The sequence below is a fragment of the Protobothrops mucrosquamatus genome, unplaced genomic scaffold, assembly GCF_001527695.2.
Source record: "Protobothrops mucrosquamatus isolate PMUCROS unplaced genomic scaffold, P.Mucros_1.0 scaffold212, whole genome shotgun sequence".
Taxonomy (NCBI): Eukaryota; Metazoa; Chordata; class Lepidosauria; order Squamata; family Viperidae; genus Protobothrops; species Protobothrops mucrosquamatus.
The window spans coordinates 1,125,325-1,143,814 of record NW_015386566.1 but is presented as its reverse complement, the minus strand read 5'-3'; the positions used below and the strand labels follow the sequence as shown (position 1 = coordinate 1,143,814).

Sequence of the window (18,490 nt, the reverse complement as noted above, 5' to 3'; positions counted from 1 at the left end):
GACGGGCTACCTCAACCTGCCCCTCCCACCCTCAGCTACAGAGTCCTGCTGTAGCAGCGGCACCATTTTTTACTTTCAGTATTCATGCTGCTTCGTCTTGCTGAGAAATCCTTGTAAGGTCCAGCAGCCAAAGTGTGTAGAGTAGGAGGTGCATCACGAGGAGGCTAATGTATATTGCACCCCAAAATATATTGCATTTTGCTACGTCATACGAAATAAATGATGCAATAGCACTTTTGGATTATTATGTGAGGAAGGTACAACTAAGCACCGAGAACTTCCACTTTATTTGCCTCGAATCACCTGGTGGGGAAAAAGGCATTCCGCCCATCGGTGGCATTCCAAGCAGACCTGAATCGCGCCCCCCCTCCTCCCGGTGCATCCATCTCTTCTCATTACTGTGGCTAGTGGGACCCTCGAGAGGTTGCCACAAAGAGGAGGGGGAACTTATTTTCCAAAGCACCAGAGGGCAGGACAAGAAACAATGGGTGGAAACTGACCAAAGAGAGAAGCAACCTGGAATTAAGGAGAAACTTCCTGACAGTGAGGACAATCAACCAGTGGAACGGCCTGCCTCCAGAAATCGTGGGCGCTCCATCACTGGAGGTTTTTAAGAAGAGACTAGACCAGGGGTAGGCAACCTTGGCTCTTTTATGACTCGTGGACTTCAACTCCCAGAATTCCTGAGCCAGCCAAGCTGGCTCAGGAATTCTGGGAGTTGAAGTCCACGAGTCATAAAAGAGCCAAGGTTGCCTACCCCTGGACTAGACAGTCACTTGTCTGAAATGGTATAGGTTCTCCTGCTCGAGCAGGGGGCTGGACTAGAAGACCTCCAAGGTCCCTTCCAGCTCTATTCTGAGTGAGTAGAAGAAGCTGCCCAGAGGAAGTGGAGCCTAACTGCTGAAAAGCTCGCCGAGAGCTTCGATTTGCGCAGAGAGGAGGCGCCGTCCTGCGTCAGCCGACAAGGCGGGATTTGTGACACTCCCTCGGCCCGCCTTAGCGGCCAAGGCGCGAGAAAGTCACCGTTGCCGGCAGCATCGGATAGGGGTTCCCGCAGGCTGCAGTGCCCTCCCCAAAAGAGCCGGGCCTTGTCGGGCGCAGAAAAGAGCCTGTATTGAAATCCAGGCTACGCCAGCCGTGCCGGAGAGAGGTGGACGGAATGAACCTTCGGCGGGAGCCCAGCCGGGCACATTGGCGCGAGTCGAGAGGGATGGCCCGCCACAGCACGACTCTGCATCTCGTGGCTGGCGGGTGAGTAAGCACAGGGAGCGTCAGAGCACGGCCCGTCGCGGACATCATGCACGTGTGGATCCGAAGCGCGGGTTGTTGGCTCAGCGGCATTTCTGCAGCAGAGCACAGAGGGCTGGGCAGGCCAGAGCAGCGTGTTTGGGCCGGGCCAGGCCAGAGCATGTGCTTGCTAACTAGGTGACCCTTGCAATCCCGGGCATCTCTTAATAAGCATGGCGGGGGTTCTGAACACCACTGTTAAATATTGCCAAAGCTGTGTGCCGCTGTGAACCAGTGACGTATATATTTTAATAACGGTGAGAAAGTTGCACCAACTTTCGCCAGGTTATGCTAGCTAGAGGTATTTTTCCTTGGATAGTGTGCAAGTAGGTTCAGGATCAGTTGCTTTTTTACATCCATTGCTGCTCAGCTTTCATTATAGCTGACTTAGGATTTGCTGCACACCAGCTTCTCTTTGGTGGGATGAGAGTTAAAATGAGCCGGCAGCGACTCTGAAACGACTCCCAAAAATTTCGCTCCTCTCTACTCAAATGGCAGAATCGGAATGAATACTACTGGTAGGAAACCTTCCGTAAGTTTTTTTAGCCAGAGGTATCCTTTTTCATCCTGCTCTCCCAGCCGCATTTGGAGAAAGAGACCCGGATATACTCTGAACACGTGGGCAACTTTTCAAATACCCACCCCTTTCCCACTACTATTGAAATCAATAAAACAAATTTATTTTGCCCAATTTGGAAAAGGTTTAAAGCTACACCAGTGATGTGGGTGTGATTAAAGTCTAGACACGATTGGCTATGAAGTCAGTATACCCCTCCCCTGTGCTTTCCGTGACTCCCCCGTGTTAACCTGTTCTTAGCTTCCTGAAAGCAGTCGTTGGCGGCTCTGGCAGTTCTCCAGAAGCTGTTGATTTTTTATTTAGAGATTTAGAAATGCTGGGAATTGCCCTGAGGCTCAAGAAAAGCTCGCCTAAGGCAAAGTACCAGGCATCGGAACCAGAAAGAAGGATGAGTCTCAGGTCAGTGCAACTGGTTGGAGGAGATAGCTTTTCCTTTGAATTATTTCCTTTCGTTTTGCAGCATTGCTTAGAGCAGGGGTAGGCAGCTGTGCTGGCTCAGGAATTCTGGGAGTTGAAGTCCACGAATCATAAAAGAGCCAAGGTTGCCTACCCCTGATTTAGAGCAATGCAATAAACAATGAAAAGTAAGCTGTGAATGCTGTAAAAATGCTGAAAAAGAGGAGTAGATGCATATCTGGAGAAATGTTAAAATATGGGGTAGTGTGTTGATGGAGAAGTTGACATGTTTAATATGTGTGTGGAAATTGCATCTGCTTGAGGATTAGAAAAATGACATTATTTTATCCCCTAGAATTAGATCAGTATTTTTCAACTTAGACAACTTTAGGTTTGTGGAATCTATTCTCAGAATTCTGGGAGTTGAAGCCCCCACATGGCTTAACAGAGTGAATATTAATTGCCATTCTTTGCAGCCTGAGTTCCCAGTATGACTGCTAGAAAGTCTGTAGCAGTGAATCACACTGTTCCAGTTTTCAAGCCACTGTTCCAGTCTGCTCTTCTGATCCACCATATTTCTCAGGGGTTGGCAATTAATTTTCCCAAGGGGCCATATAAGAAACTGGGACTGTTGTGAAGGCTGCCGCCTGCTGCTTCCCCCCCCCCCATACCTGCCCACCCCCTGCTTCTGCCACCCACCTCCACAGGCCAAATGTAGACCATGGTCTAATATTTCTGCTATTCTGGGGACAACATCCCTATTAAAGCTATCATGAGGACTGAAAAGATTCGATCCCCAAAGATAAGTTACCAACTTTTAGCAGTAAAAACCAAACATAAACAGAGGGAACTCCTTGATAGCTTATTCATGTTTTCTGTCATCTTCTCACTAAATTTGGCATTTGAGCAGAGGAAAGAGGAGGTGTGAGTAGGAAGAATCCCAAAAACTATTTCAGCACTTTTAAGCAAAGAGTCCTCTAAATACAAATAATATTTTTCTGCTATAGAAATTACTCTGTCTAGTAGAAACTGTTACCATGCGCTACTATTTCTATTATCTTTGCAATAAAAATAATATTGGCCTGCATGACTGTGGTTCCCTAGTCTGATCTACCTTGAAAAGCTGAAAGGGTTGTTGCCTTACAATTAGAGTTCCTTTTACACACATATCAAGCTCTATTTCTTGTATTCCAGCTCTGCGACCACATTTACTTTGCATTTGGACTGCACAAATCCCGACAATAGCTAGGTGGCATCCAAGAGACCTACATGCTTTGCAGTCATGTAGGTTGGATAGGCAAATGAACCTTTGGCAAAATATTGGGGCTGGAGGAATCGGATGGAACTTTTTGGCATAGCCCAACACATGTTCCAAGCGGCAATTAATGGCAGCTTTTCCTGTGGCTGATGACATTGGCAGGACTGGAATTACTGTCACTTTCCTTTGTGTCATGCAATTCAGGTGGTCTTTGACTCACGACCTCAATTGGGATGAGAATTTCTGTCACTAAGTGAGGTGGTTGTTAGGTGAGTGACATCCAATTTTGATATTTTTTGCCATAGTCATTAAAAGAATCCTGTGGTCATTAAGCAAATCCAGTTTCCCCCATTGACATTGCTTGTCAGAAGCTGGCTGAGAAGATTGCAAGCGGTGATTACGTGAACCACCGAACCATGCATGTTGGTTACCAAGTGCCTGAATTTTGATCACATGACCACGGAGATGCTACTATGGTCATAAGTGCAAGGACCTATCATAAATCACTTTTTTTCAGCACTATTATAGCTTTAGACAGTCACTATACAAATGATTGCAAGTCGACAACTACCTATACAGCTATATGGAAAGTAGCACAGCAGAGCTCTACTGTGAATGCATATTAAGAGCACACTGTGGGGGAAGAATGATTTACACTGAAATTGATTCCTACAGCCCTGGAGAAGGAAGCATGGCAAAGAGATTGTGTGGCAGAGTCCATGGGTTCCATTTCTTCACTAATACCAGTAGTTGATTATACTCTATTGAAAAGCTGCACTGGTATCTTGCTACTCTCTGTGCTGTGCACTGGCTGATATTGGAAAAAAACAGTTCAGTACTGCATAATTAATTATAATTTCTCAATATAGCTTCCCATTATACTGAGGAAAAGAATAAAGAATGCTGTGAAACTTTATGGACTAATTAAGATGCTGCAGAATTCCTTCCCTGGAAGTATTTAATCAGACACTATTGTAGATTCCATAGTAGTAGATTTCTGCACTAGATAGGGTAGGACTAGATGATCTTTAAGGTCTCTTCCAACCCTTACTTTATATGATTTCTTGATGGTTTTGATGGTTTGGTATAGTAAGTTAACATACTATAACTGCTCCTCTAGTACTTGGCACTAAATTGTATTTTTGATGTTCATATTGTGCTACAATGCTGGTCAACATTAATTGAGGTGCTTCTGACCAATTTACATTAGAGGTAGTCCTCGACTTACGACCATAATTGAGCCTAAAATTTCTGTTAAGTGAATTTTGCCCCGTTTTACGACTTTTCTTGCCACACTTGTTAAATGAATCACTACAGTTGTTAAGTGACTAACACAGATGTTAAGTAAATCTGGCTTCCCCATTGTCTTTGCTTGTCAGAAGATTGCAAAAGGTGATCACATGACCCCGGGACAGTGCAACTGTCATAAATGTGAGTCATTTGCCCAAGTATCTGAATTTTGATCATGTGACCATGGGGATGCTACAACGGTCATAAATATGAAAAACAGTCATAAGTCACTATTTTCAGTGCTGTTGTAACTTTGAGCGGTCTCTAAGTGAACTTTTGTAAGCCGAGGATTATCTTTATTACGAATTTTAAAAAGGTTTCCCCAGGATGAAGTGTTTTCTCTCCATTCCCCATCTTTCCACAGGATGCCAGGTTGATTTTTCTGTTATCTGGCTTAGAGCTGCCTTTTGGACTTGACGCAGTCTCTGTCCAAACTGCTGCCTTGTGCAAGATTCATTGTTGATGACCCTGGAAGTCGGCCTGCAGCTTTTTGCCTTACAGTGTGATATTAAAAAGAAAAGAGTGTGTTGGCACCATTTCCGATTTTCTAGGTTAATTAAAACAGCAGTTAGTATCTTGTGCAACCAAAAATAATGGGATGGGTTACAATTTTTTCCCCTTTTTCACATGCTGCTAGTACATATATACAGATGTGTACAGTGCCAAACTTGTGAACTGAATCCTTCTTAAAGTCCTTGGATCAAAGCAGGGCCCCTGGGGTCTCTTTAGATTCCCTACGTATGAAATGGTAAGACATCACAATCGGTCCCGGTGAGTTATGCCACTGTTGAGCCTTTTGTCCTAAACCCCCTTGTCTAGTCTTCCTTGTTTCATTCTGCCTATCTATGGAAGTGCATGTTCTCAGGTGATACATTAGAAAAAGAACATAACTAATTTGCCATTTCATGACTGCAGGCTTTCCTTTTCTCATTTTATGAAGGCCATGCTTTCTCTCTTGCCTTTTGTTGCCTTCTCTAGGCCTTCAGTGAGCTTTTCCCTGTCCCTTTTTTATACCCTCATCTCACCTACATGCATTCCCTCCCTCCTGAAAAGGTTTTGCTTAGATTCAATATTCTTCATTCCGATAGGTCAGTGGTCCCCAATCCCCGGTCCGTGGACTGGTACTGGGCCGCGGCATGCCAGCAACAGCACAAAGAAGCAAAGCCCCATCCGTGGGATGCAGGCAGCACACAAAACCATGCACTCTTCGGTCCGTGGAAAAACCTTTCTCCACGGAACCGGCCCCTGGTGCCCAAAAGGTTGGGGACCTCTGCAATAGGTTATTCTACCTCTTTGACTGCATCAGTGTCGTTAGTTTTGGTTCAATGATTGACCACTCATTCCTTATTCACTAACAATGAGAGGGAATAGCAAAAAAAAAATGTGTAGTCCAGATTTCATTCCATGTGACTACATTTTCTTGCCATTCCCTTTTCTCTTTGGAGCCAGCTTGGCCGAGGCCAGCTTAATGGAGGCTGCTCCTATCACTGCTGTTCCTTCTTCCTGCCATTCTTCTGCTAGTATGGGGGCAGATGACAAAAAAAGGGAGGAGAGGAGGGTTAGAGAGTCAGCAAGAGTCCCTATCCTGCATTAGCAAGTTTTGCCTTAGAGCAGGGGTAGGCAATCTTGGCTCTTTTATGACTCGTGGACTTCAACTCCCAGAATTCCTGAGCCAGCATGGCTCAGCTTGGAAACTCTCCCTTTCCCCTCAGCATGGCTGGCTCAGGAATTCTGGGAGTTGAAGTCCACGAGTCATAAAAGAGCCAAGGTTGCCTATCCCTGCCTTAGAGTGTTAAAAAATATCCAGCAATTATAGAAATCCAAATTATAGTCAAGTAGAAAAAGAGTTGTACAAAGGCACCAAAAAGTGGTTTCTAAACCTGAAATTTTTCATAAACATGGGCAGATGAATATAAACCTATCCAATTGCTAGTCGGCAAGGCTTTTTCTTAGAATATTTTTGCAACCAGGAAATCACAAGATGAAGTTGAGTGTTATGATTAAGAAGCTGGACTAGAAACTGAGAGATTATGAATTCTAGTTTTACTCTGGGCATAAAACAGAGCTGTCTCTCATTCCAGCTTACATCACAGGGTTGTTATTGTTGTGCAAAAAATAAGAGAAGAACCATTCTGTATGTCATATTGAATTGCATAGGATAAAGTTGGGATATAAATATACATATATAAGATAGCAAAAGCTGCATTATTGCCATCAATTGCTCCATCAATTCCATAGCACATATGGTCAAAGATTGAACAAAAAGATTATTTATTGGACTACTACTGGTTATGGCTTTCCCTTCTTATTTACTGGGGTAAAGAACAGTTGCCAAAGTGCACAGTAGCAGAAATTCTGCAAGCTATGGCAAGACATGCAGGCAGCAAAATAAAGCTTGTTGAGCAATTTCTAGATGCAAAGTTCACGAGTTTGGGTCTTCTCCCCCCCCTTCCCCCTTTTTTGGCATCTGCTTGGAAACACAGAGCCAAGACGTCAGCATGTTAATCAACTGCAAATCTGGAAGCTGACGCATATTAATATAGCAGAGCAGTCCATGGAGAAAATAAAAAGATAGGAGAGAGATGAAAATGGTGAGAGCTGCTTGTCAGTCCTGATGGACAGAGTCACGCATATTCCTACTTTCCCAATCAGTTTTCTTTTAATTATCATTCTTAACTGAAAGGAGCTTCTGGTCCGATCTCTTCAAAGAATAAGATGCTTTAAATATAGATGCATTAATTGAGCTTGTAGGCAGAATAAAACGAGGGAATCTTGATGCTTTTTCTCTATCTTCATCTCAAATTATCTTTGGTAACTAAAGTTTATTGTTCTTTTGGGTAATGCACCAAACAATGAATGACTAAATTTTCTACTGGACATAACAGATAGCAGGTATATTTTTGTCCCTAAATATATGCTCAATGAAAAGTCCCAGCCCATTTTGACAATTTTGGGGGGGTGTAATACTGCATTGAAGACTGTCTTTCACCCTGGATTCGTAAAATGCGTTGATTGTGCATTTGTTTTCTGTACTCCCACAGGTTAGGTGGAACAGTAGGAGCCATTTTGACTTGCCCTTTGGAAGTGGTGAAGACCCGCCTACAGTCCTCCACCTTGATCCCAAGGCCTGTATGCCTACCTGCAGTGCAGTTGCAAGGAGTGAATGGAACATTTGTCCGCCCAGGACTCCCCAGAATTGGCTTCCTTGAACTACTAAGGTGAACGATGTGGGAGAACAGATCTGGGTTACATGGGAAGCTTTGCTGATGTTCTCACAAATTTCCAATTCTCCTCTACCCTGAAAAAGAGGACAGGAAGTAATGTGCTCATTCACTCCTTTCTAAACAGAATCATTCTAGAGAAGGAAGGTGTTCGCTCCCTGTTTCGAGGCCTGGGGCCTAATCTTATTGGAGTTGCTCCTTCCAGGTAAGATGGTTTGATGGAACAGTAGTTATCTCTAATGATCCAAGCATAACTTTACAGAGCTCCTCATTGTAAGCACCTATATATCCTCAAGGAGTCCTTTTGACGCATGGCATCAAAGGACTTTTAAGAAAGTCCATTTATTTCTTGATTTGTCATCCAAATTCAATGTTGCATGGTTTTTGAGATGCAATTTCCCCTTTCTTCCTCTAGGGCCATTTATTTTGCTGCATATTCGGGAGCTAAGGAGAGACTCAACACAGTGTTTATGCCAGAGTCCAAGAAAGTCCACATGATTTCAGCAGCCTGTGCAGGTAAATGAATGTCCCATGCATACAAATATGGGTTTCTTCTGTCACTAATCATTAAATACCTTACGCTTGGTATACATCAACTTTTTTCAACCTTTTTACTCGGGAGGGCACTTTGAAATAATTTTCAGGTCTTAGGGAACTTTACAATCAGCGTTTTATGTTGCTCCCTTTGACTTTTCTTCATCTGCTTCCTGCAGGCATCACATCCGCCACTTTGACAAATCCTATCTGGTTAGTGAAGACTAGGATGCAACTGGAGCGCAGGTAAAGGCAGTGGGAAATGCACCTGTCCAGGGCCCCATTTGAGACCCCTGCATTCCTGGATCATTTCTGGGCATCATAGAAAACCAGCTTTTAAAACAACTAACTGCAAATGTAAAAGAAAGAAGGGAGATTTGTCAACTGCCATGGCTAATCAGAGTACAAATAGAGGTAGTCCTCGACTTACGACCACGATTGAGCCCAACACTTCCATTGCTACGTGAGACAGTTGTTAAGTGAATTTTGCCCCATTTGATAACCTTTCTTGCCACAGTCAATAAGTGAATCAATGCAGTGGCTAAGTTAGTAACACGGTTGTTAAATGAATCTGGCTGCCTCATTGACTTTGCTTGCAGGAAGGTCCCAAAAGGGGATGACACCAGAACGCTGCAACTGTCATCAATGTGCATTAGTTGCCAAGGGTCCAAAGGCTGATCATGTGACCATGGGGAGGCTGCAACAGTGAAAAGCTGTCATAAGCCATTTTTTCCAGTGCCATTATAACTTCAAACAGTCACTAAATGAACTGTTTTAAACTGAGGACTACCAGTAGACTATCCTGCATTTAAGCACAACATTCAGAGTCCTAGGAACTCCAGTCTTTTTTTTTTTAATTTCCCTTAAAATTACAAATAAATGCTTGAATGCCTGGGGCATTTCAGAAGCTCAAGATATATGCATAATATTTTGCATGGTTAAAATTTCAGTTCTTGCAGAGTCTCTCTGCGCCTCCTGAGGTCTACATTATGTAAAATAGTAAAAACTGTAGAAATTACACCAGTTTGGTATAGTGGTTAAGGTGCTGGCCTAGAAGGTGGGGTTCAAGTCCTATATTAGCCATGAAAGCCAGCTAGATGGCTTTGGGCCAGTCACGCTATCTCAGCCCAATTCATCTCACAAGGATGTTGTGGAGAAAATAGGAGGAAGGAGTATTATGTATGTTCACAGCTTTGAATTACTTATAAAAAATAATTCAGTTGGGATAAAATCTACATAAATAAATAAAATCTTCAGAAACAGTTTATTTTTTTTAATGGTTTGATTTGTCTGATTTAAACAGATTGCAGAATGTAGGTTTTTGAATTCAAGTTTTAGCTGCAGTGTTAGTATTGAAGAAGCACAGCCAGTGATATTGGCAAAATGAAGCAAAATCTTCCCTTCCTCCTTTCAGGGGCAAAAACGAGAGGAGCACCAGTGGCCTTCAGTGTGCCATGCGCGTCTACTACAGAGAAGGTCTGCGTGGCTTTTACCGTGGAGTTACTGCCTCCTATGCTGGTGTCACTGAAACAGTGATCCACTTTGTGCTTTACGAGGCTTTGAAGCAGCGACTCAGGGAACATCAGCTGCTGCTGACTCCAGCAGTTGTCTTATCACCCAACAGCCAAGACTTCTGCGGTCTGATGGCGGCAGCGGCTGTCTCCAAAACATTTGCTTCGTGCATTGCCTATCCACATGGTGAGTTGCTCTGAGCTCCGTGCTCTCCTTTGAACCCATCTGACCATAACAAGAGCTTCCTGCCATCCTTACACTCATTTTCTGTTTTATTTTCCATAGAGGTTGTTCGGACACGGCTACGTGAGGAGGGATATCGTTATCGCTCTTTTGTGCAAACTCTCCAGCTTGTGGCCAGAGAAGAGGGCCCCTTAGCTCTTTATCGTGGACTTTCAGCTCATCTCCTTCGTCAGATCCCCAATGCTGCAATCGTTATGGTTACCTATGAGCTGATTATTCACTTGGCAACAAAAATGTGATACCTTTCTATTCTTGCCAGGTGGCTTAAGCTGTTAAAGGCTTTGAAGGGTATAGTGGCTTAATTGGGTACACTTCCCCATTCCATTGCAGCACATAAACCTTGTAAGAAAAGCCTAAAAAGTTAGGAGCCTTCTGTAATGGGTGGTTTTGAAGGCTTTATAAGTGAAAGACATGTTCAGCTGCTCTTGGCCTTTATCAGACATATAAAGCCATGGACAAAGGAGCACATACAGATCACAAACCTGGACAGATGTGGAATTTGCTATGTAGAAATGTTTCAAAGAAAACATCTCTAGTGGATGCTTCCAGGGTCCCACAGGCTAGGTGATCAGTATACCCATTGTGCGGTTTGGTGCACTGAAAGTGTTATGCTCTACACTTCCTAGAGCTGGAGCTGATCTGGTCAACTGAGTGAAAATCTTTAAGAGAGTTTTTAAGGAAAACAGTACAAAGAAGACTGGGACATTTTATTGGAAGAGGATAAGTAATTTGGATCTCAAAATTGAACTCTATCTGTATCAGCCAGTGATCAGAACTTTACAGATACAGCAATGTTTCTCTTTTGAGCCTACCAGAGCAGCAAGTTGCTTATCTTCTAAAGCAGGGGTCCCCAACCCCTGGGCTACGGCCCGTTCAGAACCAGGCTGCGCAAATATGACACAGCTATTAATATATTTGCTTTTTAATTGGTTTTATAGGGGAAATGTTTTTTTGTGTTGTTTTTTAACATGCTGTGAGCCGCCCTGAGTCCCTCTGGGGAGAAGGGCGGCATAGAAGTTTAAATATAATAATAATAATAAAAAAATGGTGGATGGGTGCCTGCGCACATGAAGCTCCATTTGCGGGAGTGGTGGGTGCTCGCCCTCATGTACGAAGCCCACCGCTTGAACCATCCCCTCCCCCCACTGCTGGTCCACCAAGCCAGAAAAGTTGGGGACCACAGCTCTAAATATTGGTGGGGAACTTGTGCCTTCCCACTCCATGTTTTTCTCCATGTTCATAGGAAACAGCGCGACATTAAGGACTGCAAAATAAGTTTCTTGAGATATGCTGTTCATGGACTACCTTTGTGTTTATCTTCTGGGGCTTTGTTTACATTTCTTGATTGGTAGATTTTACCTCCCTAACAGGAAGGTAAAAAAAAAAAATCAAGTGGAGAAGAAATACATTGGCAGCTACTATGCAAAATTCTCCATGTGGGAGAGAGCTGTGCAATGTTGGTGAAGAGAATATCCTGAAATCGGAATCTGGCACATCCTCCAGTTGAAAGCTTGTGCTTGGATTTCTGTCTGTATGAGTTCTTTAAAGATGCAAAAAAAAATGAATAAAATTGCAGTTTTGAGAGTTTGTTCATATTTGTTCATGTCATGCACTGTGACATATTTTAAAACATGAAACCAGGCTTTATGCTAATAGGATGGATTGATTGGGTTATCTCACCACAATTTTGCAACTTTCAGTATTTATAATGAATAAAGAGCCTCTCCTTTGACTATTTCAGGACACATCCACAGAAGGAAGCTCTGACCTAGGAATTTCCACTTGTGAAAAATTAGAAGACTAAGCTCTTTAGCTCAGGTCTTCCAGGGTCCCCCTGAGACTTGGACTGTCCTCCCTGTAGGAACCTTTCATTCCTAATAGGTGCTACCCAGTTCTGGAGCAACACATACAGCAGGGATTTTCAAACTATGTTTTCCATTGAACCCTTGGGTTCTGCAAGAACTTGATGCTGTTCCCTAAGAGACTAAAGGCAAAGAGAAAAAAGTTTGCTTGAACATCACAAATTTTCTATTCCTAAGGCTTTCTTTCTAGATTGAGTTCTGGGTTTATATTTTGAAAGAGAGAGATACACACACGTATATAGCTGAATATGTAGTGATTAGAGTGTTGCCTGTGATGTGGGAGACGGGTTCAAATCCCGGCTAATAGCTGCCTTACTAGTAGGGGTTCTTAAGCAAAGACCCGCTAAAACTTCACCTGCCTACCTCAAAATATGAGTAAGACAAACTAGGAAAGTTATGTCAGCTCGGACATTGCCTGGATTAACAAAGCCCATGTCAGAAGTCGAGGAACCAGGAGAATCCGGAAGTGGACTACTGGAGCAAACTACATTGACAAGACTAGAGAACCTGGAACTGATGGAATGCTGGTACAACAGCAGATGTAATGAGAGGGATATATGAAGCGTATGAAGAAAATAGGGATAGACCGAAAACCTGCATCCATACTGAGAAACAGCTAGTTATCCTATGGTTCAACATAGTGAAGAGGAAGCTGCTATTACAACTTGAGATAGGCCAACTATACATTATATCCTAGGCGCAAGAAAACCCAGAAAAATAACTGGATTTACAGCCAACCCCTGAAGCTGGAAAGCCACTACCAACTTCTCCACTGAGTATGAGAAACTGGAGAATTAACGGCCTGAAGAAGGAACTGGAGAGGATATAGGAAGTCCAGGCCAAAGTGGTCCCAATGATGGTAGGAGCACTTGGGGCTGTGACACCTAAGCTGGGAGAGTGGCTCCAACAGGTCCAAGGAACGATGTCCAAGCTTTCTGCCCAGAAGACCGCAGTGCTGGGAACAGTTAAGATAATGTGCATAACCCTCAAAGAGTTCTGGTAGAAGGCCAGAGATTGAGGAAGACACACACCATCCACAAGCGTGAAAAGGGTGGTGTGTGTATACACTATATATAGTATATAATTATATACTTTTGACATGCAAACATAGATGCATATACACTGTATGTACATACACATATGTATATAAATATTCTGGAATATACACACCACACAAATATAAAACACACTTCTTTGACCAAAGTCATATTGCCCAGCTTCCCCAGAAGTGTGACTTTGGCCTTTCTTCTGCACATTCTACTGTTTTGCTTGCCAAATAAATTCCGCAATTCACGAGACTTTAGGCCGAGGAGACTTCTGAAGTGGTCAACTGTGAACAAAACTCTGCTGACCTGAATCCCTTTGCCCTCTTTTTGCTGCACCAGATAGGAGCATTTGCAAGACAACAAAGCTTGTTTCTGAAGAAAGAGGCTCCAAAATCCAGAGTATACATTTTTAAAATCCTTTTTTATTTTAAAATGTGTTCCATTCCCTTTTCCATATCATATTTCCTTCACTTGCTTGAATATTATTGACAATTTTACAAAGCGACACAAGCTGCAGGGGTGTTTTTTTTGTTTGTTTCTTTGCATCAAACAATCTCAAACAACAACATTGAAAAAATATACAATATTATATATATATAGTATTTTGGGAATTCTGATGTACCCCATGTGTTGTCCCTCCCTGCTCCTTTCTCATTTCCCTCTGCTTACGTAGCATGCCAATTCATTTTATCCTCCTCAAGTGCTGTGGCAATCCTAAACTGGGAATTGAGCCAGGGGGCCCGGCCCCACCAGTTCAAGCAAAAAGCTGGCAAGTTGAGAGGAACTAGGAATCTTGGAAGAGAGAAGGGCTCTTCTTCTGAGCCCTGCTGTTGGGTTGTTTTTAATGAGGATCAAAATGGATACACTTTGGGCCCAGGGAAGCACTAACCTCAAGAGGCAGACCAGAACCAGAGCAAAATTAATGGCTAAGATAGGATAAAATATACAGTAATGCTCTCGCAGAGCTCCCAATTGTTCCCATGAGCTTTGGCTAAGGAACTTCCTTGAAGACTGACCCTCCCCCCCATGGTAATTTAGAGAGAGAAGATACCAATTAGGTCTTTTGCCTCATGCACCGAACCTGTCCTCGCCAGTCCATTGTGTAAACAATGGAGAAAACAGAAGGAAGGAGAGGGGGTAAAATGTAAATAGAGAAAATGTGTAGAAACAGGCCATATCCCCAATTATTAAATATAAGCATGACCTTTTGGTGGTGGTCTGCTTTTGCCCTGTCCGCTATATCCCTCTAGTAGCGACAAGAGGCATCATGCTTGCCCACAATGCGCCGCTCATCAATGGCATTGCTGGTTAGGCTGTCAGGTGATTCAGAATCGCTGCTGTCTTCCTCTTCGGCTGCTTCCCTGGCTTTGGATTCATCGGCCTCTGCTACTCTCTCCTGGCAGCTCTGGTATGACTGCGGAAGAGAAAGGATGCAGGGACTGATCCAAGTTAAACATGGCCTCTTCCCACCCGTCCATCCCTTGTTTCACTCACCTCCATGGGGTTGACAATAATGGTGAGAGCAGAATCATCCCAGAACATCTCATTCTCCTTGGCCTTGGCACTGCCCTGGCTTCCTGCAGACTCCCCAGAGCCCTCCCGTTCACTCCCTCGCCTGTGCAAGGAATGGATGCGCAGCACGCCTAGGATTACCATCAGTGCAAGGAAGCCCACGCACACCACAATGATTATAGTGGCAGCACTAGGAACCACTGCAGAATAGAAAAGAGAAGAGAGGGAGAGCCCAAATATAGCTGGGAAATAATGTTTGGTGGGCACTTTTGAGGGGGAGGGTCATATAAAATGCATAAACAGCTTTTTGCAAGAAGCAAAGATCTACAAGAGAATGGAAAATGTAAGAGAGATGGAATGAATATACAAAAAGGATCCCTAAATCGCTGGTAGGTACAAAGGATTGACCACTGTATTACAGTCAGATATTTTGGAAAGCAAGGAAAATATTACTAACAAAAACTGAAATAGCAGTAGAACTGTTTAAAACCTTTCAAGAGGGTGCAGTTGCTTGTGTCTGTAAACAGTAAAGGAGTCCCTGCAGATTTTACTCCACCAGTTGACTATAGGGGACGGTGCTCATCTCCATTTCAGGGGCCACTGAACCAGTGCTGACTGAAGGTGTTTCTGTGGTCATGTGACTAGCACGACGTCACAGAGGTACCTATTTATCTAATCACATTTGCATGCTTTCGGACTGCTAGGTTGGCAGGAGCTGGGGGGATGGGAGCTCAACCCATCGCATGACTCGGGTCTCAAACTTGGGCTGCCAGCTTTCCAGCTGATGAGCCCAGCATCTTAACCACTGAGCCTTCGCACCACCCTCTGTGCCTGTTAAGCAGGTGTGGAAAAACTAGTGGGCAAGGGAGGGACCCATTTTCCTTCTCCCCATTTTACTTGAAGAGCAACTCAGAGGAACATTTGAGGCTAAACCACCCACACAAAATCCAGTTGCCTTCATTTTTCCAAATGGTTACATTTATCTTCAACCAGGTATACAAAAGTCAGGTTACGCTGTCTTCAGAGAGACAGTGACAGGAAGTGATTACAGTAATTCTGTAATGGAAAAAATAAACATAACAAATAAAATTGGGTTTAGTGGTTAAGGTGCCAGGCAACAAAACATTGAGCTCTAGACCCACCTTAAGTATGAAGCCTGCTGGCAGACTTAGGAAGGAGACAATAGCAAACTATTTCCAAAAACCCTTGCCAAGAAAACTGCAGGGACTAGTCCAGGCAGTCACAAGGGAAAACTGACTCAAATGCATAAAAATAAAAGCTTTTTCCTCCCTGTCTTTCGGACATGACCAGGGTCCATCTGAGTTCCTTTCTTTGCTTAATTCTATCAGACCCAAACTGATCCCCCCTGCAAGCCCACATAACCAAAGAACATGAGCCTCACGTCCAAGGAATTCCCACATCCCACATTCAATCAGCCTGATGACCTCAACGCTCCCTCTCCTCCTCCTGTTTCCCAGCTCTGCTGCTGCTCCTCAAAGGGCAATTTTGCCCAACAATAGAAATAACCCCAGGTACAGAGACAAGGACCTGCCTAGCTTCCCTTAAATTGCACAGCAAATTGGATTTTCTTTCCCCTTCAATAAAAAATCTTCACTTTCTTGTTGTTTGGGGGTCCCTCTTTCTTGTAAGGAACCCAACTATCAGTGCAATAAACATGATTCTTTCTCCTGGGCGTTGGGTTCTATACCTCTCAAGACAGTTCAGCCTCAAGATTATGAAGGGTTATTAAACTACTAAATAAAAACTGCAAAAAAGATAAAGCCATAGATAATTTTGATAATCATTTAAGTGACTGTCATGCCATTAAAACATGAAAATGCTTTATGGCAAAAGGTTTCTTCTCTCCAGCACCCAAAGATTAATCACAGCAATGCAGTTTTGCTCAAACATATTCTGAATGCAGTTATTGGCTCTTCGTGAAATCTGGGCAAGTGGCCTTATTTTACCTCTACGTTGGGCTTAATTTATTTCTTGATGAATGTAAGATTCTCTTGAGGGATTCTTTCTCGACTTATAAACCTCCTAATATATTCCGTCTCCTTTACTATAATTGGTCTGAATAAAATTATATGGAGGAATCCATTTGAGGTCTGCTGGGTCTCATCTGTTTGGGACTAAAATTTTATCTGCTAACCTGTTTCCTCTTGTTACCATTTCATAGTCTGTATTTAGTATATCAACTGGTACATACTGGAATTACGGTGGACATTAGCCAGACTGTGCCCAGAAAGCTCTGGAGGCAGATGGTGGCCTCGATGTGTGAATTGCTGGCCACTCATAATGTGGTTGGGATGAGCACCTCGATTCATATTATGGAGGACATTCACCTGTAGGGAGAAATTAACCAAGTTCAAATAACTTTATTATCCAACTGATTCTACTTCAGTTATTCACAAGAGACGCTTGACCACCCTGTACTCTCTTGTGAAACTTACCTCAACAGTGAACTCATTGCTGGAGTAACGCCCATTCATCTCAGTGCAAGAAAGACGAAACTTTCTTTCATAAAGGGCTGCACCATGGCGGATACAATAGGAGATCTGGTGAAGGATTTCTTCATACACAGCTATGCTCTCCACCCCTACATGTGAGAAAAGAACATCAAGACTCGGGTGTGAAAAAGGATGGCAAGTGGACCATGTTCAGACTTGACTGTTTTTCTGCTCTGTGTTTCATGAGATGTTATTATATTTTACTGTATATTTATAAACTGCCTGGGATGGGATGAGATGGGATGGGATGGGAAGAGAAGGGGATTAGAAGGCTAACTAAACTTAATTTACAAATAAAGAAAATGCCTGGAGTGAAATAGTATGAAAGACATAATGAAAAAACCAGGAAAACAGCTATTTAACCTTTAACTTGCCACTGCTGTTTCATTCCCTCCTCTCTTCATATTTCCCACGACAGAAAAATCTAGACTCTTTACCTCACTAGCATCTAGAATCCTGCAGCAGGAAATGATCTATGCAGCCAATCCACAACTACGGTATTTTTTTTATCCCATCACTTAACTTTCTCACAAGCCGAACACGAGGCCACCCAAACTTGTTCTTCTAATGCTTCCCCCCCTCAAAGTTCCATTTCTCCCCAAGACCGATTTTATTACTATTTTGAGTTAATTGTGACTTTTAGGTGCTGTAGGGGGGGAGGGGGAGAGGCAATTTAGTCTTATGGAAACAACTGGAAAAACTTTCAATCAGGAAACTGAAATGAAGTTGGAAGAGTCGTGAGGTAAAGAGAGAAAAAGCCCTGCAGACATGGGTGCCAGCTCAGAAATCAGTCTTATGGACAAGCCAATAAGCAAAGCAACTGTAATTGGCCACCTGGAGAAACATAAAGACAGAGAAAGAGAGAGACGTAATTATTATTGGTCCCAAAAACTAAATAGCTTTAACTCCTGGTCTACTCAAACAGACATCATGAAATTACATCGACGTGATCGAGAGAAGTCAGGTTAACCTCAACCTGACTTTATTGTCGTCGTCGGAACCGTATGTCTTCATAACCCTAAAAGACAACACGATTTAACCCTTCTACTTTCAGACCCAATACGAAAAAGTCAGTCAAGGAATTAATGTAGAGATTGAAAAGGGAAGGGCCCAAAATACATCCCCGATGACTCCTTTTTGTAAATTATTGATCCAGATAAAGTCCCTTGGGGGATACACCTCACTTTTAAGGACAAGTTGAGACATAATGTTTGTATGAGGTAGAGGAAGCGTCTAATG

The 18,490-nt window shown here is 43.2% G+C and overlaps 2 protein-coding genes across 2 annotated transcripts in view; one reads left to right on the top strand and one right to left on the bottom strand.

Annotated features, from left to right (window-relative positions):
- The first annotated feature begins 1,159 nt into the window (after positions 1-1,159).
- LOC107285783 (solute carrier family 25 member 36-A-like) lies at positions 1,160-11,149 on the top strand. Its single transcript, XM_029283755.1, has 8 exons — positions 1,160-1,251; positions 2,105-2,263; positions 7,850-8,026; positions 8,157-8,234; positions 8,445-8,545; positions 8,743-8,809; positions 9,978-10,261; positions 10,361-11,149. The coding sequence occupies exons 1-8, from the start codon at positions 1,160-1,162 to the stop codon at positions 10,555-10,557; spliced, it is 1,155 nt and encodes a 384-aa protein (XP_029139588.1). The 3' UTR covers positions 10,558-11,149.
- Positions 11,150-13,665: 2,516 nt separating this feature from the next.
- CLSTN3 (calsyntenin 3) overlaps positions 13,666-18,490 on the bottom strand; it is a 37,712-nt gene continuing 32,887 nt past the window's right edge. Inside the window, exons 15-18 of the mRNA XM_015814031.1 lie at positions 17,195-17,340; positions 16,951-17,086; positions 14,721-14,938; positions 13,666-14,640 (exon numbers count right to left, since the gene is read on the bottom strand). Of these exons, the coding sequence (XP_015669517.1) occupies positions 14,473-14,640; positions 14,721-14,938; positions 16,951-17,086; positions 17,195-17,340 (668 nt within the window). The 3' untranslated portion in view covers positions 13,666-14,472. The remainder of the gene's footprint in view (positions 14,641-14,720; positions 14,939-16,950; positions 17,087-17,194; positions 17,341-18,490) is intronic.